Below are 26,224 nucleotides of genomic sequence, written 5' to 3'. Positions count from 1 at the left end.
AACATGACCCTAAACACCTTTAAGGCTTTAATATTCGAATATGAACCCCACTAAGGTAGTGTTTGTTTTTTGTTTGCAGATCTGTGTGGCCTCTTCTGTCTGCGCCGCGCAGACCACGCGCAGACATTAGCCTTCGCAGACCGTTTGTTTTTTTGAAGACTGTAGACCTAAAAATGTCTGCGCGCCCTCTTCTTGGCGCAGATGTGGACCAGAGTCTTCTAACATCTTCAGACATCTTCTAGCCTAAAAAAACATATATATCTTTATTTTTTTTATGTTTTTTTTTGAATTTATATTTTTTCCAACTTTATTAATGATAAACAATTTGAAAAAAAAAATTACAAAACTTAAAAAAAAACGTTCGACGATACAAACATGATATTTTTGACAAATTTATAAATAAAGATTTATTACAATAATAGTCGTTGAAGTTGTTTATATAAATATGAAAAAAAAATCATAATATATTCTTATATTTTTTTGCCAAATTTTGTAAAACATTATTTAATACAGTATCGTCAATTTCTCGAGAAAATATTTATGGTACGTTTTTAGTGGATTTAATTGAAAAAATCGAAGTTTATTTCTATCCATTTATGTATCAAATTCTTTGACCACTAATTATAATGTTTAGTTATAACTTTGCAACCAAAGTTGTTGGTTTTTATCAACGTTCTAAATAACGTAAGACGTGACTTGGCGGCAATGTCAAGCCTCGAGCTTTTCCGAGCCTTGGCGAGTCACGTCGTTTGTAAGGCGTGACTTAAGGCGGCAATTTTGTATATAATTCATATTTTTATATGTATTTTCTACTATTATTCATTTTTATACACATATATAAGTCAAGGCGGCGTTTTGAAAAAGCTTGACGGCACATACAAGCCTTGGAGTCATGGCGCGCCATGGCGGAGCCATGGCGAGCTTTTTAGAATCACTTTTTATCAAATATATACGTTAATTTATACAATTTTTATTTTTATTTTTTATACAATAATACATAAAAGTTGATCTAGATTCGTTAATTATTTATAACAAATTCATAAAAATATTAAAAAATCACTTTGATATTTAAAAAAATCAGTTTATTTAGATTTCAGTTTATTTTAGTAGCTCGCAGATGTTAAAAAAACAAACAGTTTTCTTTTTTCAGACTGCAGACGTTTGGTACTGCAGAGGTCTACAGATGTGGTCCGCATACTGCAGACATTTTGCCTCAGGAAAAACAAACAGCACCTAAGTTACTATTTTAGTTTCTTTCATGCTAAAAGTATTGTTTGAATAAATGATATTTCTTAAAAATACATGGCATAAATTGGAAGGTCGATGAAAAGAAAATAAACAGAATTTATAGATGTCGATTTGTTGCGAAACTCATCATTTCCTAACTTCATCTATTAAGCCCTTTCTTCAATATTTTTTCTATAATAAGTAAAAAATAATACTCCAATAAATCTTATCCACATTAAACCCATTATATATCAAAGAAAAATCACCACATAAACCTAAGTCTCATCATCCACCATGTCAACTCAACTATTTGATATTCAGAGTACATGATTGTAATCACTTCTCCTATTTCAATAGTCCTCCTTTATACAACACAATCAACTCATTTTTAAAAAAAATCCAACAAGAAATATAAGTTAAGAGGCTTATATCAACAAGAATTGAATCTCAAACCAAAAGAATAACCAATCATAGGTTTTTTGAAAAATGAAATATTTTCATCGTTCTTATTGTCTATCCATTACTCTTGACACTCTATATGGCCCCAAATATCCAAATCAAGACATGACATATGATACTCTCATTTGTGCAAAAAACATAATTACCCTTTTCACCATCATCATAAAAATTAGCTCCAAAAAGTTTATCCAATCGAATTTTGTCAACAAAAAGCACAATGTAGAATTCAAAACGGATAATGTGTTATTAAGAAATATGTGCATAAAAGTCAACCCAATATACACAAACAAAAAAGAACAATATTTCTAGGATCAAATTTAATAAACCTACAACATCAACATGGTTAACACCCAAACATTACCATATCATATCATATAACAATCAACACAAAGACAAATTCCCCTCTCAAATCCTCAAAATCTGTGATCATCTTCACCAAAGATGTTGCTACTACCTCTATACCTCACTTCCCTATCAGACTACACAACAAATAAAAATTATTTCTTTTATGAAATAATAAAAAAAAAGAGAAGGAGAAAGAGAAAGAAAAGGGTCTTACACGATGGATGATTTCTTGAAATGCATCTGGACCATTTTCTTGAATGTATTTTTCAGCAGCAACTAAAATGTCATCTGGTTTACTGAATACATCTTTCTTTCTAGGAACATACCAAATGTTAATGGTTTGTTTTCCATTGTAAAAAGGTCGAACATATTGCTCATAAACATATGCAGCACCACTGAAGTATGGTATCACTAACCAGCATGTTACAATCAGCTTTGCATATGACCAAAATGGGATCCTGATCATATTTAGCACCATTAAAAGACATTAAAGAAAGATATACCTTTAATAAGTAATCTCAAGGTTAGATCTTTTCAAGTATTTGTAGAATAGCAGATGAAGCAAATAGCATTTACCATTCAATGAGTTTAGCGAAAGTTAGCTCAAACAGAGTAATCATGGAATACAAAACCCAATATGTAAGCCATTGTTGATCATCGACTGGAGATTTGGTCTCTATTGCCCTCACTGAAGCATATCTGTTAAATTATGAATACAAAAAGGAGTAAACCATATAAAGCGATTTGAATAGTTGAAGTAGTTTAATGGAAGGAAATCCAGAATTAAACTTACAGAGGATAAGCCAGACTAACCACCGGGCTGCAAGAACAAATATACAAAACCAAATCAGCTTCTATACAAGAATACAACATTTAGAGATGAAGAAATTATATATATTTTTACAACAAAGTAATAGTAGAGAGATAAATCTTCGAAAACCCTGAAAAACGGATAAATTTGGATTTCAGTTAAGAACATAGTTATAATAATATAAACTTGTAGAAACTAATGATTTGGACAGCTCACTAACGAAATCACACAATCTTTTTCCAAACGGAATCGTTAAAAATTGTAACCTAATCGCCAATTTGTTCTATAACCTAAAGGAACTTCTTGACCTAATTGAAACCGAAGTTCAAAGATGAGAAAAACTCCTAAATACTAGCAGCGAGTAACACAACTGCGCATCAATTAACAAGTTCCGAATTCAAATCTCCAGTTCTATGTTTGAAGAATCGAGAGAGAGAGAGAGAGAGAGAGAGAGAAACCCGGCAAGAATGTCAAAGTTTTGAGCGATGAGCTTGAGTAAATTGCCAGCTCCAGATCCCATCTTCGATCAAAACCGCCAATCAATTTCTTTAATGAAATCCGAAAAGAGATGGATGCGAAGATTGGGGTTTGTAGAGTTCAGTTGTCAGAGAGAGAGAGAGAGGGGTAGAAAGACAAGTGTTGTTGAAGCAGCTAGAAAAAGCTACAAAAGAAGAAAAGGCTAATGGTAGGTAACATGCATTGGTGACTTGTACTGTACAACTAAATAATCTTTAGAATGTCGACCATTATCGATGTATTTTTATTACTTTTACCACGAAAATCGCGAAAAAATATATGTATTTATTGAAGAAATCTAAATTCATTGAAAAGATAGGGTTCTAGTTCAACTTTATCGGTTGTTATAATGTTATTATTATTATCTTATTAAAATTGAAATTGAAGGTTAAGCCACATTGCAACATATATGGAATTATGAGTAATTAAAAGTAGATTAGATATTATTGTTAAAAAAAAAGATATACCATCATTTATGTGTTTTAATTATTTGGGAGTCAAAAGTTGATCTTTATAGACTTAGAAAAACATAAATGACTTTTTTCCTGTGAGGAGGTGAGATAAACATTATTAAACAAGATTAGTATCATTTTATAAAGTAGCAACTGCCAACTGGAATTAGCAAAAGAGCATTTAGAAGATTTCTGAGTGGGACCCTCTCTTAAACGTTCACATACAATATTGGTTTGTTCACATTTGACGTGTTATTACTCCAACAAAGGGAGAATGACTTAAATGGGTAAAATTATGTTTCAAAAAAATCGTTCAAAAAATATCATTTAAGTTTGGTGTGTTCAAAAAATATCATCCAAGTAAAGTATTTGTACAAAAAACACCAACGAAATACATTCTTTGTTCAAATTTAACATTTGGTAACCGGTAATTACCGGTAAAAACTAAGTAAAAGAAAAAAAAACAATTTGAAATGACTCAAAGAGGTAACTATGTTTTAAAATCGTTCAAAAAACATCATCCAAGTTTGGTATGTTCAAAAAACACCATCCAAGTAAACTTTTTGTACAAAAAACACCAACAAACTATATGTTTTGTTCAAATATTACCCACCGGTAACTGGTTCTTACAGGTTAAATGATAACTTGGCTTAACTATTATGACATAACATAATAATGATTGACAAAACAATAAATGATATACTCCTCCTTTAAAAACCGATTTAGGGTTTCTTCATGAACGAATGACTTCTTCTTCTCCTATGATTGCTCTTCTTCTTCTAAAGTGATGATCTCGAACTCAAGTCCAAAACCCTAACTCTTAACTTAAGGCAAAAAGGGCTCCTTTACCCCTGCCTCAATGGGCCTCCCTCCCCCTAAGGCCTAAATCCATAAAAAGCCCAAAAAGGCATCCAAGCCCAACTACAAGGCATCTAAGGCCTAATATGGCCCAAGAACCCCCAACATGGCCTTAAGCCAAAAAAAAAATGACCTGCTACAATCAGGTGGGCCCGATGCCTAACTTAAACAAGTCCATTCATACGCCCAGCATATGCTGAAGCCTCTGCGATCTGGATTTTATGCAAGTACGCCCGGCGTACTCCTACGTACACCCATCGTACTCGGCTAGGCTCAAGAACCGCCAATCTTCCAAAGGCCATAACTTCTTCATTCTAAGTCCAATTCCGTTCTTTATATCCACGTGAAGGAAACGAGAAGCTCTACAATACTATCAACTCTCCCTTGCCATAAAACTTTTCTAACATAAACCCAAACTTCATAAAGGCTCGAACTGATACTTACTGATATGCCCTTGGGCTCAAACACAAACCGAACACTCGGTCCCTACCCTCGGTTGGACCTTGGAATGACGAAATCGAATTTAGCATTAAGGTAACACTAAGAATTGCAATCTGAAGGCCATAACCCTCGGTATGGCTGTCTGATGCCTAAATTAGCTCCCGTAGATATAAAGAATGACGAAATCACACTTAGAATGAAGAAGTTATAGCCTTCGAAAGATTGGCGGTTCTTGACCCTAGCCGAGTACGTTGAGCGTACGCTAGGAGTACGTCGGGCGTACTGGCTCGACATCCGGATCGCAGAGGCTTCAACATATGATGAGACTATGCACAGACTTGTTTAAGTTAGTCCTCGGGCCCACCTGATTGTAGCAGGTCATTTTTTGGGCTTAAGGCCATGTTGGGGGTTCTTGGGCCATATTAGGCCTTAGATGCCTTGTAGTTGGGCTTGGATGCCTTTTTGGGCATTTTATGGATTTGGGCCTTAGGGGGAGGGAGGTCTATTGAGGCAGGGGTAAAGTAGCCCTTTTTGCCTTAAGTTAAGAATTAGGGTTTTGGACTTGAGTTCGAGATCATCACTTTAGAAGAAGACGAGCAATCATAGGAGAAAAATAAGTCATTCGTTCATGAACAAACCCTAAATCGGTTTTTAAAGGAGGAATATATCATTTATTGTTTTGTCAATCATTATTATGTCATGTCATAATAGTTAAGCCAAGTTATCATTTAACCTGTAAAACCAGTTCCCGGTGGGTAATATTTGAACAAAACATATAGTTTTTTGGTGTTTTTTGTACAAAAATGTAACACCCATAAAATTCAAGCCAATTTAAAACATTTTAACCCATTCAAAAACCATTAAGTTATTACAACTTGTTTTCAAAATAGTTTAAACATCAGAGTATCCCCAGAACCAAATCACAAAATCATGAAATATGAGGAGCGGTACGATCACGCCTTTGCCTTGCCACGATCACCTGATGTACCTGAAACAATAAACTGAAATCGTAAGCTCGAAAGCTTAGTGAGTTCCCCCAAAATACATGTACACACATAACCATACACATACAGCAATGAACAACATACTATGGGTCCAATCAACCGTCAGGTTGGAATACCCCAGGCCCTCAACCATCGGGTTGGAATGCCAACATACTACGAGCCCAATCATCCTCGGGATGGAATACTCTCAGCCCACAACCATCGGGTTGGAATGCCCACACACCTATACATACAATAACTACTATGGGTCCAATCATCCCTCGAGATGGAATACCCCAGGCTCTCAACCATCAGGTTGGAATGCCCACCTACTATGAGTCCAATCATCCTCGGGATGGAATACTCTCAGCCCACAACCATCGGGTTGGAATGCCCACACACCTATACATACAATAACTACTATGGGTCCAATCATCCCTCGGGATGGAATACCCCAGGCCCTCAACCATCAGGTTGGAATGCCCACCTACTATGAGTCCAATCATCCTACCGGGATGGAATACTCCTGGCCCACAAGGTTGGAATGCCCACCTACTATCAAACATGTGCACCTATCAAATAATCATATAACAGTCTACAAGACAACATACTAGGGCCCTATCATCCTACCGGGATGGAATACCCTCTACTACTGCTCAACACGTGCACATATAACAGGTAATCTCCTACCAACATGCAGACAGCCAGACCAACTACAGGTCACTAAGCATAGCCACATCCAATCTACCAGAATATCGATCTAATAGAGCATACCATCATATAGCCATCGTATCTACCAGGATACTGATCTAACAGAGCATACCATCATATAACCATCTTGTCTACCAGGATACTAATCTAACAGAGCATACCATCATATAACCATCCTATCTACCAGGATGCCAACTAACATATCACAGCAGTAACTATCTCAAATAACAAATCAAAGGGCCGACCTTGGTGCCTTAGACCCTTGGGTATAGTGAGGATAACTCACCTTGCAACTGCCGAACCGAACCACGAAAGCACAATCCCGAAGCACTGCCCCAAACTCCAACACCTATAGTCATAAATGATCCATTGACATAAATATCCAAATTACCATAATACCCTTGAAGGTCAAACTGGTCAAAGTCAAAGTCCTGGCTAAAGTCAACCGTCCTGATTGACCCTGCTCGCCGAGTCAACCCGCTGACTCGCCGAGTTCCTAAACTCAGAGAACTCCCATATCACGACTCGACTCGCCGAGTCACCCCATGACACGTCGAGTTCAACAATCTCTGAGTCCTATCATGTCCTACTCACTGAGTCACCATTCAACTCACTGATCTGAGTCTTAACCAGAAGAGGTTGGGGTTTTGCGTCCTGACTCGCCGAGTCCAAGAACAGACTCGCCGAGTCCACAACAATCTTGAACAGACTCGCCGAGTTGTTCCTCCAACTCGTCGAGTTCATGCCTATCTTCATATGACTCGCCGAGTCCACCCAAGTGACTCGTCGAGTCTCTTCAGTCCTTTATTCATACAGAGGCTTTTCGAGTCATGCAGGGGCTCCAAACTGTAGATCCACTCTTCGAGGGCATGACTCTCACGTAAAGTTGCAAACTTTACGTGGAAACAAAGAGCTATACTTTGTAGGTTTCTGTACCAAGACAAGTCTAGATCTGAAGTAGCACCCTCAGATCTAGACCCCAAACACGAAATAGATCCTTAACATGCCAAAATGGCCCCAAATCTCATTCTTGAATAGATATAAATGCAATAAAGTCAAGGTAACAGCTTGTTACCTCCAAAATGTGCCCAAGCTGAAGTAGATTCTGGATCTACACCAATCCCTTGATGCTAGCCTCTTGATCTTCAAGCTCCCTTCTCAATAGTCCTCCTCCAAAGCTCAAATCTCTTTAACAATGGAAGCTCACACAATTTTTTAGGGTTTACTGACTCTCAAGGGCAATAAGGAGGCTGAAGGGAGGACATATGGTCCTTTAAATAGGGTGCAACCCTTAAGATTAGGGTTTTCTCTTTTCAGCACCAACTCGTCGAGTCCAGCTGCCGGCTCGGCGAGTTGGTCACTTAACTCGCGACCAGAATCCGCTCCGACTCGACGAGTAAGCATACCTACTCGTCGAGTACCTTCTTCAATTTACACTTAAGTCCTTCAATCATACTTCTAAATTTTGGGATGTTACAACTCTCCCCCACTTAAATTAGGCTTCGTCCTCGAAGCCTACTGCAGTATACGATTCTGAATATACCTCTTGCACTGCAGATTTCGATTTCCCAATCAACTCAGGACCTTCCAGACTCTACCACTGTACCCCTTTTAAAATAATTTCTTCTCGTGTGGTATCCTTGCCAACACTCTCGGCCGACCACCGACCCTTTCTACTTAATGTCAGAACACATCAATCCAGTATCACCCGATGATACTGCCACCTTCCTGACATGAACACACCTTCGAGACTTGCGAAAGTTAGACGCCACAATAATCCACTGGTCTCTGCTATAACACTAGTCCACCTTTTCTCCGCCCAAAATTGGCGATAACCCGGATAACCTGCAATAGGGAACGAATCATGTTCCCATCCCGAATCTATTCCCTTTTTACAATGACAGGATACTACATCCTTCAGCTTCTAGCAACTCCCATGAATCAACCATCTATATCACATAACCATTTGTACCTAGCCCAATCAGCCTCGGGCTGGAATACCAGGTACGCCTATAACGGGTCCAATCATCCCAAGGATGGTATACCCTCACATTCTCACGCATGTTTGGCCCAATCAACCCTCGGGTTGGAATACCAAACACACCAGGTCCAATCAATCATAGGGTCTGGTCATCCTCATGATGGAATACCCTAGATTGGAATACCACTACTCACATAACCCATGCCTACAACCATACTTGAAGTCCAAGGATCCAACCTTGCAGCTCCCTCAATCTACTCTGATTCGACACAACCGAGTGTAACTCACCCAAATCTCGACATCATGTCTACTCCAAACGTACCATGACAGGGAACATTACTCTCCCGATCTCTAGGTCCACGACCTACGACTCAGCACCGGTCTAGACTGCTCCCGAGTCTATCAACTCCGCTATCTCTAGCTCCTCTGTCCAAATCTCCAATCTGGAGCTACTCACCTTCTCCTCTTCCAAGGAAACCTGGACCATGACTTCGCATCATCAGTCGATGCCGCAATGTCATCATCCACTTGTGGAGCACGTCGCTATCCCATAACACGTATATATACTCAAAAACTTGATTACATAACCTACAATCCATAAAGAGTCTTCCGCATGCCCCTCAACATTTTCGACACTTGGGAACAATCCCCATTGATTGTTATAGCATAGCAGTATCGTCACTGCTCGCTCAAAGATCCCCCATACATACAGGGTTCTTACCATAACTGGAACGCCTCATCGTACCACTTCCCGTAATCGACATCCAAACTGCATCAGGCGACTTCCTTCCAAACCACGCCCCATCCGAGAATTTCCAATTCTCCCCCACTTAGAGCACTAACTACTGTCTACCGGCGGCGAAACTGGTATGCGACTCAATTGTCCCAATCCGAGACAATAAACTTCAAGGGCTCCGAGTTCCCGCTGATGATTCCGAATCTCTGGATCATGTCCTTCCTCTCTCTTGAATGCATCACCAGATACTACCCCTCTATAATTTCTCAATAATAACTTCTCACTATCATATACTATGCTCTAATAAATTATGCAGCCAACAAACAACTCATAATAACATGAACAAGATATAGAAGAAAAGACATACCAGCTGTCACCTCTAGCGCTGTCCCGATCTCCTCGGCCACAAGCTGATAAGCACGCCCTGGAGCCTTCGGAGGCTCTGCTCGACCCTGACCCCGTCAGTAAGTCTCAAAGTGGCTGGTGTTGGGACCTGCACTGGCCTGACAGCTAAGAGAGGACACTGGGCCTTCATATGGCCCACCTGATCACAATGATAAAAAAGTCGGACTCCGGCAGCTGGAGCCTGCTGCCTGCAATCCCTGGCTATGTGGCCCTCCTTTCCACACTTGTGGCACCCAAAAGAAAATTGAAAAACTCCATCATGTACCTTACCGCACTTCCCACAAGTGCGACTCCTCTGACTTTCCTGACGATAATCAGAAGCCCTCATCCGTTTCGGCGCAGGCTGCGACTGCACCGGGGCCTGCCTCTGCTCCCTCAGCTGGAGCTCAATCTCTAACTCGCGCCACCTGGCGGCCTCCTGTAACTCCAACAAAGTATCACATCTCTGTGTGGACACAAACTGTCTGATGTCCCTCTTGAGCATGCTCAGATACCGGGTCATCTGAGCCTGCTCCGAAGCAAACTCAGGGCAGAACATCGCCCTCTCCCTAAACATCCTGGTGATCTCCGTCACCGACTCTGAATCCTGTCTAAGCTCCAAAAACTCCTGAGCCAATCTCTCCCGCTCTACCCGCGGAACATAACGAGTACTAAACATATCCCGAAACTGATCCCAAGTCACCGCAGCTCGCTGCGCGTCAGAGTATGATCCCGTAGTCAACATCCACCAATCCTTCGCCCCGAGCCTCAAAAGGTTCAGTGCACACCTCACCCTCTACTCAGCAGGGCACGAACACGTGAAGAAACATCCCTCCACATCTGACAACCATCTCATAGCAACGATCGGATCCTGAACCCCGTCGAAGGTAGGGGGCTTCGTATTATCGAAGTCCCGGTACTGGAAGCCCCGACCGGCTCCTCCCCCTGCCGCTGTTACAGCCGTTGTAGCTGCCGCGGCAGCCGTCTCAGTAAGAGGTGCATAACGATCATCGAAGTACTCCCTCATGGCAGACTTAATAGTCCCAAACAACTTCGGGATCTGAACCCGGACAATCTCAACCACCTCCTCGCGGATGATCTCCCTGACCCGATCCTCTGTCAACATTGGCCCCTCCTGGCAGATAATCTCAGGTGCCACTGGGGCCTCCTGCTCACCCTGTCCTGATCCCGATCCGGATCCAGTCACGACACGCATCGTAACCACCATACTGAAATTCATCAAGAAGGGCATTAGACATTCCTCCTAATAGCCTGGAAACTATCTCCCAACCAAAACCCTAGGGGTTGTGACTTCCTTGATACGCGTATGGGTCCTGTGCTTTCAGTAGTACGGGCCCATACTACCTTCCACACCTACCCATCTTTGTCTCAAGTATCACCACAACACCCTAACAATATACATAACATAGCGAGCATTCAATCCTCAGTCTTAGAGGAATGCTAAATATCCCATAACTGGCCTCCCGGCCGCACACAACCCACCCATCCATGAAACTTCCATCAACCCCTGCAGCACTAGTGTATGCTAGCCATACATAACGCTGGACCCTATAGACTTTCGAATATCCATTCCTACCCTAAGCCCTAATCAATAAGAAAAGAACATAAGGCCAGATCAAACATTCTCAGGCTATAAGATCTTAATTATATACAACTGTGATGCATACACAAGTAACTACAGTAATGATGTCAATTTCATATAAGGAAAACCCTAGGCTAATAGGCATCATGTAATCATGCAATTCTATCATGCAATTCCTGAAGATCCCTAGCCAACCTCTAGCATGTTGTTCTAACATATCACATAATCAAATAACTGTATGGTATTTTGGGGTCTACTTACTGGCTCCGGCTGATCGTACCCTCTGCATCCTCCTTTACTTGTTTTGAAAACCATTTGAAAACCATTTAAAAATCTTTCCTTGATTTGAGACTAGATTCACACGAATATTCCTCCAATTCACTCAAACCAAGGCTCTGATACCAACTTGTAACACCCATAAAATTCAAGCCAATTTAAAACATTTTAACCCATTCAAAAACCATTAAGTTATTACAACTTGTTTTCAAAAATAGTTTAAACATCAGAGTATCCCCAGAACCAAATCACAAAATCATGAAATATGAGGAGCGGTACGATCACGACTTTGTCTTGCCACGATCACCTGATGTACCTGAAACAATAAACTGAAACCGTAAGCTTGAAAGCTTAGTGAGTTCCCCCAAAATACTCGTACACACATAACCATACACATACAACAATTAACAGCATACTATGGGTCCAATCAACCGTCAGGTTGGAATACCCCAGGCCCTCAACCATCGGGTTGGAATGCCAACATACTACGAGCCAAATCATCCTCGGGATGGAATACTCTCGGCCCACAACCATCGGGTTGGAATGCCCACACACCTATACATACAATAACTACTATGGGTCCAATCATCCATCGGGATGGAATACCTCAGGCCCTCAACCATCAGGTTGGAATGCCCACCTACTATGAGGCCAATCATCCTCGGGATGGAATACTCTCGGCCCACAACCATCAGGTTGGAATGCCCACACACCTATACATACAATAACTACTATGGGTCCAATCATCCCTCGGGATGGAATACCCCAGGCCCTCAACCATCAGGTTGGAATGCCCACCTACTATGAGTCCAATCATCCTACCGGGATGGAATACTCCTGGCCCTCAACCATCAGGTTGGAATGCCCACCTACTATGAGTCCAATCATCCTACCGGGATGGAATACTCCTGGCCCACAACCATCAGGTTGGAATGCCCACCTACTATCAAAAATGTGCACCTATCAAATAATCATATAACAGTCTACAAGACAACATACTAGGGCCCTATCATCCTACCGGGATGGAATACCCTCTACTACTGCTCAACACGTGCACATATAACAGGTAATCTCCTACCAACATGCAGACAGTCAGACCAACTACAGGTCACTAAGCATAGCCACATCCAATCTACCAGAATACTGATCTAACAGAGCATACCATCATATAGCCATCCTATCTACCAGGATACTGATCTAACAGAGCATACTATCATAGAACCATCCTGTCTACCAGGATACTGATCTAACAGAGCATACCATCATATAACCATCCTATCTACCAGGATGCCAACTAACATATCACAACAGTAACTATCTCAAATAACAAATCAAAGGGCCGACCTTGGTGCCTTAGACCCTTGGGTATAGTGAGGATAACTCACCTTGCAAATGCCGAACCGAACCATGAAAGCACAATCCCGAAGCACTGCCCCAAACTCCAACACCTATAGTCATAAATAATCCATTGACATAAATATCCAAATTACCATAATACCCTTGAAGGTCAAACTGGTCAAAGTCAAAGTCTTGGCCAAAGTCAACCTTCCTGATTGACCCTGCTCGCTGAGTCAACCCGCTGACTCGCCGAGTTCCTAAACTCAGAGAACTCCCATATCATGACTCGACTCACCGAGTCACCCCATGACTCGTTGAGTTCAACAATCTCTGAGTCCTATCACGTCCTACTCACTGAGTCACCACTCAACTCACTGATCTGAGTCTTAACCAGAAGAGGTTGGGGTTTTGGGTCCTGACTCGCCGAGTCCAAGAACAGACTCGACGAGTCCACGACAATCTTCAACAGACTCGCCGAGTTGTTCCTCCAACTCGTCGAGTTCATGCCTATCTTCATATGACTCGCCGAGTCCACCCAAGTGACTCGTCGAGTCTCTTCAGTCCTTTATTCATACAGAGGCTTTTCGAGTCATGCAGGGGCTCCAAACTGTAGATCCACTCTTCCAGGGCATGACTCTCACGTAAAGTTGCAAACTTTACGTGGAAACAAAGAGCTATAGGCCCAAATCAATCTAGGGCTAAGGTTTAAGACAAGGATGCTTCACCAACAAACCAAGGGCTGATACTTTGTGGGTTTCTGGACCAAGACAAGTCTAGATCTGAAGTAGCACCCACAGATCTAGACCCCTAACCCGAAATAGATCCTTAACATGCCAAAATGGCCCCAAATCTCATTCTTGAATAGATATAAATGCAATAGAGTCAAGGTAACAGCTTGTTACCTCCAAAATGTGCCCAAGCTGAAGTAGATTCTGGATCTACACCAATCCCTTGATGCTAGCCTCTTGATCTTCAAGATCCCTTCTCAATATTCCTCCTCCAAAGCTCAAATCTCTTTAACAATGGAAGCTCACACGATTTTTAGGGTTTACTGACTCTCAAGGGCAATAAGGAGGCTGAAGGGAGGACATATGGTCCTTTAAATAGGGTGCAACCCTTAAGATTAGGGTTTTCTCTTTTCAGCACCAACTCGTCGAGTCCAGCTGCCGGCTCGGCGAGTTGGTCACTTAACTCGGGACCAGAATCCGCTCCGACTCGACGAGTAAGCATACCTATTCGTCGAGTACCTTCTTCAATTTCCCCTTAAGTCCTTCAATCATACTTCTAAATTTTGGGATGTTACAAAAAAGTTTACTTGGATGATGTTTTTTGAACATACCAAACTTGGATGGTGTTTTTTGAACGATTTTGAAACATAGTTACCTCTTTGAGTCATTTTCCTATTGTTTTGTTTCCTTTACTTATTTTTTACCGGTAATTGCCTGTTACCAAAGGTCAAATTTGAACAAAGAATGTACTTCGTTGGTGTTTTTTGTACAAATGCTTTACTTGGATAATGTTTTTTGGACACACCAAACTTGAATGGTATTTTTTGAACGATTTTGAAACATACTTACCCATATATTTCATTTTCCCCTCCAACAAGCTACAAACAGGAATCACAAAAACAGGATTTATAATGGTCACAAATCTAGTTCTTAGGATTCTATAGGGGATTCATTTAGGTCCGACATCTTTTGTACCACACTCTTCAATTCACCAATCTGGATCTCTAGAGCACGAGTCTCATATTTAAGCTCATTTTTCTCAGTTGTCACCTGTTCAACAAAGAATTACAAACTGTTGTAAATCAAGATAAGACATAATAGAATACGTTGTATTATGTGTGTCATGTGTGATTAGAACATGTATCATGTATTATGTGATACTGCACTGATGTCAATCGACAAATGTCACAAAATTTTATATCACAACTAGAAAAGCTAGAAACAAGGTGGGGCGGGTAAGATTGAACGATGCGCAACACAGTTTTTCAATCAAGAATGAATACACAAAAATCTTCTAAGCCAAAGTCCATAAAACCGCTATATTTTTTTTAAACATCTGAAGATTTTTTTTTAGTTTAACCAACGAGAATTTATTCTTTTTGTTTTTCATGGTAATTAGTTGCAAAGTATTATCGGGAGAATATTTTTCTTGTTGGATTCTTTTAAATAATTACCGACTATGGGTATGAGATGTGCAAGTTGGTAGTTGATAGCTGAAATCTAGAAGCTGAAAGTTCGAACATTCATTTGTGTAGAAGTGTTGTGCAAAAGTAGTCGAAATCTTTTAAAAGATGTAAATACATAAAGGCTTCTAAAATTCAAATGTAATTGAAATGCTTTTAGATTATAAAGTTTTTTGTTTAAAATAAAAGTTTTAAACATTTACTTCCGAACATAGCTATTTCTTAATTTCAGTTTTTGTTAAAAACTAAAAACTCTCGAAACACGTAGCTACACGTAATCATAAATAAAAATCCTTGAGGATACTAAGTTGAAATTATTTTCTACTACGATGGTTCTTATAAAAAAGAAGAGTATATTACATGAATGGTCTTCTATGGTTTGAGGTATTTAGTGTATTTGGTTCCTAAATTTCTCTTTTAACTTTGATAATTCCTCAATTACATTTTTGTTGCATCTTTGGTCTTTGACATACATAAAAAAAAAAAAAAAAAAAGACTATATTACATTTTTTATTTATTATTTATATTTTATTTTTAATCATTAATTTTGATTTTATAATAAGATTAATGCATAATCCCACCTGCATCACCTTTCTTTCTCCCTATCTCTCCTTCATTCTCTCACTTTCTCTCTCTCCCAATCTCGCTCTTCTACACGTGATTATGGCCCACACATCTTCATTGTCTTCTTCATCACATTGATATTTATAAAAGCCCAACATTCAACCATTGAAATGAAAAAAGACGAACCGAGCCATGTACACCCCTTTCTTCCCATTTATCTCTTTCCATATCAATTAACAACAACTTCGATTATCAAAGAAAGGAATAATCACAAATATTACTATCACAAGTTTGAGCATTTCCATTCATATCTTCGATCAATGGATTTCGGTGTTCCTCCTCCTCATCCCCATCACATTCATCTCTATAGCAACCATCTCAATTCATTTCTATGAGATCTGACCGTAACTTGGCTAATCACCCTCTTTGATTATTTAAGTGTCACTTCCAATGGAAAACGTGAACTCAATATCTCCAAACTATCATTCTCGACAATAGCCATAAAATCTTTTTGTTGATCATTGTTCATCATATTTGTTCTTTGTGTGTTTGTATGTGGTCGTGGTAATCTTTTTTGTTGACCCTGTTCACCATCTATGTTCTTCGAGGCTTTTTCACCCAGATTCAACGATGGGGAAAACTCGTGTTCTTATTTAAACATGAAACCTGAAATCCGTTTCATATCTAAACAATCCATCTTCAAAAAGAACAAAAAAAAAATGATTTGCATGATCTAACTTCTAACCGTTTTAGAGTTTAGGGTACAATTCGATCCATATTTGAATAATAGTTGTAGGGTGCTAAGTTATTGGTAATCTTTTTTGTTGAAGCCTGTTCACCATCCATTTTCTTCGAGGTTATTTCACCCAAATTCATATCAACAATGGGGAAAATCCTTGTTCGTATTTAAACATGAAACTTGAAATCCATTGCATATCTAAACAGTCCATCTTCAAAAAGAACAAAAATAAATGATTTACAGGATCTAACTTCTAACCATTTTAAAGTTTAGGGTACAATTTCATATCCGAATAACAATTTTAGGATACTAAGTTCTAACCATTCCATATTGCATCTTTTGGTCCGGTAAATAAGTATAATCAAACATGTTAGGGAGGTTGTAGGTGTGGAGAGAGATGACTCTAGGTGAAGAAGATGTTAGTAGAGGATTGGTTTTCTGTTGAGGGAGACGTTAGAAGGGTGATATATGATATTAGGTTGGGACCACTCCGTTTAATATTATTAGAAATTTAAAATAAGTAGTAAAAAAGTTTTTAAAAACAAAAATTAGAAAGGATAAGATAGACATTTTACGTAAGGACCAAAAACGCTACAAAAACATAGTTTATAAACCAAACCAAACTTTCAAACTACTCCAAACCATAAGCACTATTTTGGTAATATACTTTAAATAGAAACATAGTTTATGTAGTGGTTTTTATTCTGATTGATTAATATATACATCCGGTGGTTAGTTGTTAAACCGATTTTATTTTTATCAACAAAAACAAAGTTAGGTCTTTTTGGGAAAATAAAAAAGTTTTAGATATAAAAAGAAAAAAAATCAGAATATAGAATTTTTTATCGAAATAACCCTATTTAAAAGCCTTACATATTGTGATTCTGACAATAAAGTTGCATTCTCTTCTTTGAGGCGTGTAATTTGATCAATCATGCACTTGAAAATCCGGCTGGTTTCATCCAGGATAAAGGCCTTCTCATTGTTTTCCTCTCTAATTTCTACAATAATATTCAACTATTGGGCTAAAAAAAAACACAGAAAGAGAACAAGAAACAAAAAATGAGTAAAAAATTGATTACCAAGTGCATTAGATAAACCGAGAAAAAGCTCATTCAAATGCTCACGCTTCATTTTCTCCCTTTTAGCTCTGCTAATAGTTATATTGGGAACTTTATTCGGTTTAGTAATCTTCTTGCAAGGGAGCAAGCTGCATTAACATCATCTACTATTAGTCTTTTTTAAATGCATTTGGTTATAAAATTTTAGGCTTTTATGATGATGAGTGTCATACACAACATATATATATAATTTCAAGATAATACTAATTACTTTAAGGGTAATATACATGAAGGCAACTATATTTTGGTCATTTTGTGGTTTATCCGGTAGATTTTATTTTGTTTAATGAAAACCATTTTTTAAAAGGAATTTTCATTGCGACATGACCCTTTATTTACGGTTTAGTAGATGTTAAAGCTGACATTAATTGTTATTTATCTATATGACATCATATTTATTACCTAAAATGACATCTTTTCTGAAATAGCTATTCATTTACATACATCATATGTTTATAAAACTGACAAATGAGAAGTTATTTCAAGAAGTTATTATTTTATGAAATACATATGATTAATGTAAGCAAATTAGAATCCATGTGGGTTTTAGCACCAGATAAACTGAAAATAGAGGGTTAGTCGCAATAGAAATATCTTTAAAAAAAAGATGCATATTTAATGATCAAAATAAAATGTAGTGGTTGAACATCAAAAAAGACCAAAATATAATGGTGTTTTTGTGTATATTGTCATTTTTTTAATGTAAGCTGCTTATGAAATTACAATAAGTTGTAAAAATCATCAACCTAGGTGGCAATTTTTTTGCTCCCATCCTGATTTCGTTTGTGTTCTCTTATCGAGTTTAGCACAATTCCTGAATAAATAAACATAAAAAGGATGCAAAATTAAGCACCAAATTGAGGAAGTATTTTTTATAAACACATCGATTTATAAATTTCAAATACAGGTATCGATGAATAACTAACCACAGATATAAGAAAGCAAGAACACTATATCGTAGTGCAAATTTACGTCTATTTAACAAGTAGAAACTGTAAAATCGAAGTCATACTCTGCATAGAAAGAAGGATTTTGGATAATCGATTACAGACAGCAGTTAAACACCTCAAACAGTTGAATAAACAATCAAATAACTAATAAACATGGTTAACTAAAATAAAATTTTCAAAAAAAAAAAAAAAAAAAAAACCACAAAAGTTACAAAAACAAGAACATGAAGAACATAATCTTACGAGAGAATATTTCTGCGGGGATTAAGGAGGAGAATAGCCGGCACCTGTATGAACGATTAGTCAGATTACATTAATCCGTGCCTTAATTTACCTTTTAGGCCCTTCAAGTTTACACATTTCTGTTTTATTTGCCATCTTTTAATTGCATAATTTTGGCATGAAATTTCAAAAGATAATTAACACAAAAGACATTAAGTTTACACCAAAATTCTAATTTGACACTGTGTTTTTTTTTCTCAAAATTGACATTGTGTTTTCTAATTTTTTACAATCCTGACTACTTGACCGGTCAACCCGGTTACCTGCTGACGTGACGTGATGACGTGTCAGTTTTGATGACGTAACTGATGGGTTTTGAGCACTACAACATTCCTATGGTGTACATGCAAACCCTAAAGCTTTGGATCTAGTTTGTCTAATGAACATGCAATAATCATCCAAAGCCATAAACCCTAGATCTAGCATGTGATAATCAAATAACATATGAATTAGGGTTTAGATCTTACCTTGATTGTTATGTAGCAATAACAATCTCAATTCCTTCTTGTAATTGGATTCTAAAAGCTTAGTGTCACAAATGTCACACCTCTTATGGAGTCACAAACACCATAAGCAATAACGATGAAGAAGGAGAAGAGAGAAGACACCAAAACGTCTAGAAACCCTAAGGAATCAGTTGGCCACGTTTTTGGTGCTCTAGGGGTCATTATATATGTGAGGCTATTAGGGTTTTGAACTAGGAAACCCTAATTTAACTGCTTAGGCCCTAAGCAGCTCATGGACTCCCTTTAGAACACCCCTTGGATGAATTCCTTATGGGCTACCCATAAAATTCGTCCAACCTATGTTCCAAGGTGATCCATAGCCCAAATGTAATTATCTTATAATTACAATTCCAGTCCCCTAAGTTTAATTAATGTCTTTTAGTCACAAAATTAATTTCTTAATTAATTCTTGACTAATATTAATTAAACAATATGATTTCTCTTTTAATATATTATTCATATAATATATTAATAAATCATAATTAATCTCTTTCTCCATAAATCATCCTATCAAGTTGCTTTGGTGAAGGCAACCCAAAAGGACCATGCTCGCAATCGGGTCAAGTACATACCAAAATAGTTATGGGCTTAGACACTAATCCAACAGTCTCCCACTTGGATAAGTCTAATAACTATTATGCGTATGAATTCAGATCCTAATCAGCAATCGTAGCTTTCAAAAGCCGCTGTCAACTCTGATCTTATCAGATACGCGTCCTTTAGATAAGGGATCATATATTCCTCCATTCTAGATATCGTATAGACGTGAGACATGGATTGAAATCATTCTCTCAGTCTATGTGTTGTTTCCCGATTTCTGATTTATAACGACTGACTAATTGAACAAATCAAATTAGTCCTGGCCCGGCCGATCACTTTCCTTTGTCATCACTAAATCATCGAGGGGCCCACAGATATCGCTTTTATCCCACATTGGGTAAAAGGAACGGATAAACTTCGACTCAATGCTCGCTTGTACTTACTCACCGAATCACACACAACAATATGTTTTATAACACCAAGTTACTGGTGCGTTTACATATTATCAATGTGCAACCGACTCGCAAGATACAACTCACACATCTCGGTTTCAAGAATATAAGATATTATCGTCTCACCAATCACTCGTGATAAAATCGATGAAGCGATCCAAGTGAGCGTGGTTTAATCCAATGCTCAAATCATATTCATAAGCACTCATGAACGTTGTAGCAAACTTTTGCTATGTCTAATACACTTTAGACAATCTACAAACCAATTCATGACAATCTTCTTTCATACCTACTTCCAAAGTATGAGTGACTGTGGAACGTTCAAATAATTCGATTATTCTCAAATAACTCAATTATTTAGGAAGTCAAAACATGCAAAGTGAAACACAATAATAATCGAATCCAATATGGTCCCAACCTTTTGAGTATAAATAAAACTCCTTTTATTCAATCACCATATTGATTACACATTATTCATTGTATAATGTTTCGGGAAATCAACTTTTACTTGAATTATGACAACAATTGTCTCATGCTCTTAGCATGCACACATTGTTTACTTATGGTCCTTACTCTGTGAAATAGTATAATTGAATAACATTTTTAATCACACTCATTTCACAATTCCCAATCCTTACCACAAGTGTAAGAATACCAAATTCTTGCCACTTATAGAATATGTTAGATTCTAACACTTTATGCAACGGTCCTTTCGTAATGTCACAGCACAAAGTCACCAAGACTCGGCCAATGAAATTACAAAATGCTCTATTGGAGATTGTTACAAGACAATTCCATAGACATGAAGTCTCACATTCAAAGTACATTCCTTTGAACATCCTTCTTGCATAAAAGTTTCTAATCTAGACATAAACTCTTAACATCCAACTCCCAATATTGAAACATTTCCATATTTTCCATATGACAACTCATTTTAAATAGAATCTTATCTATTCATAATAATGTCAATATGGTCCATTCATGAATATACTTCTAACTGTCCACAAGTGACTAATCCTTGGCGAACCTTAGATTATCCTTGACAGTTGTTTAACTAATTCAGTCAAATCCGATTTTAGTCCTCTTTCCCTCTTAATGCCCTAGGCATTTGGAAAATTTTATAACGGTCGAATATTACAACGACATGATACTTTACCAGTCTTTTGCTATAATATTTCTATTTCTATTTGCCATGTTCTCACGATTCGAACTATGAAGAGGGATGTCGTAATCATAATCGAGTGTGAGAACACAACAATTATTTCCATATATAGAATTCTCTTACGTTGAATCCTTTCAACATAACATTCATATATCTTTTTGACTAAATTTGATCAAAATTTATCGATCTAAACCTTTAGATTTGAAACAAAGTATAATATTCTCTCCCTTAATTATAGAAAAACAACTTTTCAACCTATGCAACTTTGCAAAGTGAAACTTTTGTTTTCTATAATTAATATTGCTAACTTGCAATAATAATCATGCTCCCACTAACATGATGATTATATCCATACCAGCATAACATTTATGCTCCCACTAGCTTTGACACGTATTCAGAAAAACCAGTTGGACTTCTAAAAGACGATATTTATTGACTTTCCAAAGTTCATATTTCCAATACGATGTGCTTCGATAAGCCTTTATCTAAGCTTCTCAGATTCACACACCTTTCCTTAGATAGCTCACATGTGTGTCTAAACTAATTCAGAACTTATATTACTAAGTCCCAAATGTTCAGACTAATTGCCAAATCTCACAATTCGAACTATGAAGAGGTATGCCGTAATCATAATCAAATTTGAGAATGCAATTTACATAATCACTATCTCCTTAAAATCTCTCTTAGTGAAAGCATTTCCTCACACTCATTTTCATGAAGGAGAGAAACCTTATGACACTTAGATTTTATGATGCATGTGTTCCTATCCATTCAAATTTGTCATAAGCATAATCGTAAGATAATGTTTGTGATAAACTCAACCTCTTATGGACAGAACTTGTTCATTCTTAATTTCTTGCCATCAAGGGTCCCACCATTGCTTCCAAGTTATTTATCAGCTCACCTATGCCAGTCAATGTACTTTCATTGATCAAGGTGTTTGCCCTTATGCATTCAATTGAGAACTCGTAGAACTCATATGCATAATCACTCAACTGGATTGACACAGAAATAAAAATTTTGTCAACACGATAGGTTACAATCCTTAAGTCGTGTGCTAGTGTTTATTAGGTTTTACTTCTTGATTTGTTCTTGAAACTTTTCAAGATCTTTAGACTTCCACTGACCTCTTGACATATAAGATTCTCTTGTCAAGAAACATTTCTTGACAAACAAATACTCAAGAGTTAGAGTGTGTCTTTATCAAGACAAACCTACACACAATTTGGTACTAGTTGGTCTTTATCTTATCCAAGACATCACAACTTACCAAAATGTGCTAGTGTTAGAACATTCCTACTTTACAATTGATGAGTGTGTTAATTTTCTTAGGATGATGTCACTCAAATCACAATTTTGGAGTACAACTCTAAAACTTGATTTTGGAACGAAGTATGATTCATCTTATTGACTTAACCAGTGCAACAATTCCTGATTCCTCTTCTTAGCCAAACTAGTGTACTAAGGTGTCCTTGGAGGATGAATTGTAATATGGTTCTTAAGACGATCATAAAACACGATACAAAAGTACTCTCCCTTCTTTTTAGATTGGAGAAACTTTTATCTTTCTTGTCTAATTGATTCTTCTTATTCGTTCTGCCATTCATTGAAACTTTTCAATGATTCAGAATCATACTTAATCTTTTAAGTATAATCATATTTGCTAATCTTTTAGCAAATCATGACGAACATTTTTTCGTTCTTTGTGGTGGACTTGACTAGTGCACAACATTGTGTACCAGATCTCATTATCCTTCACTTGACTCACATACTTATGTGAACAAGGAATTAGTCTTAATTTTCCAAATACGAAGGTTCTCATTCGTCACACAATACCGGTTGCATGATTCCAAGTTTCTGTCCAATTGAAACTCGAGCGATGAGAATCTTTCCTCATTTGGTAAATTTCTAACATTACCACAAATAACATAACTAAGAATCAAATCTATTCACAATATTGCTAACAATAGAACCATTCAAATACCAATTTTTCATAAAATCCATGGCAAGGAAACATAAATAAGATAAATAAAAATTTATTTTATTGCGGAAAAATATTGTCCTTACAATGCGATTACAAATGAAAACTATGTAAATATTACTTAGCAATCTATCCTAACTCTAAAGTAGTAGCTTAAATATCTGATCCTTGAATCATGCGATCGAAATCCATTTCTTCGCGATCAGACTCAGCTTGCTCCTTCCTTTAAGCTTCCTTTCCTTTCTTCGATCCTTCAAAACATCGAAATGTAATCTTATCACATCATGTATTAAGAATCTCCAAATAGGAACTTAATAGAGTTAGATAGTGGATTTTACCTGAAGTAGAGTCATACATCTTGACTCTCCCATCTCTTAGAACTCTCAGGTAGTCAGGGCAACTTCGTAACCAATGCCCCTTCTTTTGGCAGTACAAACACATGGATTCTTATGGAATGGTACACAGGACTATCTCAGACCCAGCCTTTCTCTTGCATAGAGAAAACTTTTCTGGACTTCCAATGTTACCATTGCCCATAGAGGGTTGGGATATTGATTTACCAAACAAATTTTCTGACCAGTGCGCCAAATCATTTCTGATTCAGCAGCAATAAGCAAATAAGTCAAATCAATAAGGGTCCTGTCGTGGTCCATCATATAGTACTCTCTAACGAACTTACCATATGATTCGGGAAGTGACTGAAGAACCAAGTCAATAGCCAACTTAACATCGACACCTAACAATGCCAATCTATCAATATGTAACCTTTTGTCCAAGACATGAGCACATATAGACTTTCCATTTTCATGTCTTTTGCCAATAGGGCTTGAGTGACCTTGAACTTTTCAAGTCTTCGAACACGTGGGTCAGGGAGAATTATTGGAGGAGGTGGAGGAAATGAAGCATGATTTCCATTTCCACAATACAATTGTGGAGCATCATCTTCACGTGGAAAACTTTTTCCAACGGATTTAGGAAGACCATAGTTGTTAGACTTTGACATCTATGAAACGGGAGAAAATTCAAGTTTAGTTGATTGAGTCCTTAATAAAACACCCAAATGAGATATTAAGGCTAGGACCCAACACAATATCCTACAAATTGGAAGGGGGATGCCGTAATCCAACTCGCAGAACATTTGAAGGTAGGTAAATGACGATTTACCAATTTCCACCATGAAAAACGAAAAGAAGGTTAAGTTTTAAATGAATTGAAACTCCTAGATCTTTTGAGATTAATTGAACTTTTCAATGTCATGTTTAATCTCGATTATGCCCTTCATTTGTGACTGGGATGCCGAGGATCACAAATAAGGTGTGAACAACCATGCGAATGTACGTGGTGCCCTCAATGTTACAGTCACCTAATCGACGTGCCGGTTAACCACACATGCTCCATCGATCTATGCCAAACATCGAGTCACCCTTCGCTACCAATGCCAAACCCAACTTACTATGCCGGTTAACCACACACGCTCCACTAATTGTCTCGACAAGGGTACAAAGTGTAATTCCATGGAATTGCATCGTTTTCACTTTTTCCTAAAGTAACTAGGATTTGGGAATTTAGTAAAAACATTTAGTTACTTTATTCATTATACTTTTAATGAGGAGAGGGTTTTCCCTATCCTAACCGTTCGGCTAACGACCCTCCACCAATCAAGGAGGCGGTGGGTGAGAGTGGACACCCATTAAACGGCCATTTTATAGGCCATAACCTTATACCCCCTTATAGATCGGCTTCGTGAATGTGTAACATCCCAAAATTTCGAGCCAATTTAAAAATTTTGGATTCATTTGAAACCATTCAACTATTACAATTTGTTTTCAAAATAGTTTATACATCAGAGTTCCCAGAAATCATAATCGTAAATCGAGGAAGTGTACGGTCACGCCTTCGCCTACCCGCGGCCATCCGCTGAACCAGAAATAATAAACTGAAACTGTAAGCCCAAAAGCTTAGTGAGTTACCCCCAAAATACCAACCTCATATAACCATAATCATATCATATCAACAAATACAGAACAGCAATGCATCTCAAGTATACAGTGTGACTGGTCCGCCCGCACCGGGCCTTCAGTCCACCCGGTCTACTCCCCGAGTCTACAGAATGACTGGACCGCCCGCACCGGGCCTTCAGTCCACCCGGTCTACTCTCCGAGGTCAACAGTCCATGTTGACCTCAACTCGCCGAGTATCCTCAGCTACTCGCCGAGTTCCTTGCATAACTTGCCAACTCGCCGAGTCACCATGCCACTCGCCGAGTCCAAGGCAATCTTCATCGGACTCGCCGAGTTGTTCATCCAACCCGTCGAGTTCATGACCATCTTCATATGACTCGCCGAGTCTACCATGCGACTCGCCGAGTCCCTTCAGTTCTTCATCCATACAGATGCTTTTTAAGCCATGCTAAGACTCCATACTGCAGATCCAACTTCCCAAGGCATGCTTATCACGTAAAGTTGCAAACTTTACGTGCATGCAAGGCTCTAATGACTCATAATGCCAAATCCAAGCTTGAAATGGGGTTTTACACTCAAGGAGGGGTTCATACTTGCCAAAGCTGATAGCTTTATGGACTTACAAATCAAAGAGAGTTCAGATCTAAAGTTACA

General features: G+C 38.1%; 1 protein-coding gene and 1 long non-coding RNA gene across 3 annotated transcripts; both read right to left on the bottom strand.

Annotated features, from left to right (window-relative positions):
• Positions 1-1,906: 1,906 nt before the first annotated feature.
• Positions 1,907-3,496, bottom strand: LOC145108183 (HVA22-like protein a). The gene is made up of 5 exons (XM_079045198.1): positions 3,301-3,496; positions 2,825-2,851; positions 2,608-2,730; positions 2,246-2,489; positions 1,907-2,165 (listed from the first exon to the last, which is right to left on the bottom strand). Exons 1-5 carry the CDS (start codon positions 3,360-3,362, stop codon positions 2,100-2,102), a joined length of 522 nt encoding a protein of 173 aa, XP_078901324.1. The 5' UTR covers positions 3,363-3,496; the 3' UTR covers positions 1,907-2,099.
• A 13,979-nt stretch (positions 3,497-17,475) lies between these two features.
• LOC145168800 (uncharacterized) lies at positions 17,476-18,969 on the bottom strand. 2 transcript variants are annotated; one of them, XR_013742112.1, is made up of 5 exons: positions 18,930-18,969; positions 18,663-18,749; positions 18,483-18,550; positions 17,698-17,825; positions 17,476-17,616 (listed from the first exon to the last, which is right to left on the bottom strand). It is a non-coding gene; the product is annotated as an uncharacterized LOC145168800 (long non-coding RNA). The 2 variants fall into 2 exon arrangements; XR_013742113.1 differs by lacking the exon at positions 18,663-18,749 and having other exon boundaries at positions 18,930-18,966.
• Between the last annotated feature and the right edge of the window lie 7,255 nt (positions 18,970-26,224).

This window comes from Lactuca virosa, chromosome 4 (assembly GCF_052849685.1).
Source record: "Lactuca virosa cultivar CGN04683 chromosome 4, Lactuca_virosa_CGN04683_v6, whole genome shotgun sequence".
NCBI lineage: Eukaryota > Viridiplantae > Streptophyta > Magnoliopsida > Asterales > Asteraceae > Lactuca > Lactuca virosa.
The sequence above is the reverse complement of the archived record's forward strand: the minus strand, read 5'-3'. Positions and strand labels throughout refer to the sequence as shown.

Excerpts from the sequence above, each read along its gene's own strand:
- LOC145108183 (XM_079045198.1), bottom strand. The coding sequence starts at position 3,362 with ATGGGATCTGGAGCTGGCAATTTACTCAAGCTCATCGCTCAAAACTTT. Across the intron at positions 2,490-2,607 it reads TTCGCTAAACTCATTGAATG|GATCCCATTTTGGTCATATG; the intron begins GTAAATGCTATT and ends AAATATGATCAG. Across the intron at positions 2,166-2,245 it reads TTCAAGAAATCATCCATCGT|TCTGATAGGGAAGTGAGGTA; the intron begins GTAAGACCCTTT and ends TTTGTTGTGTAG.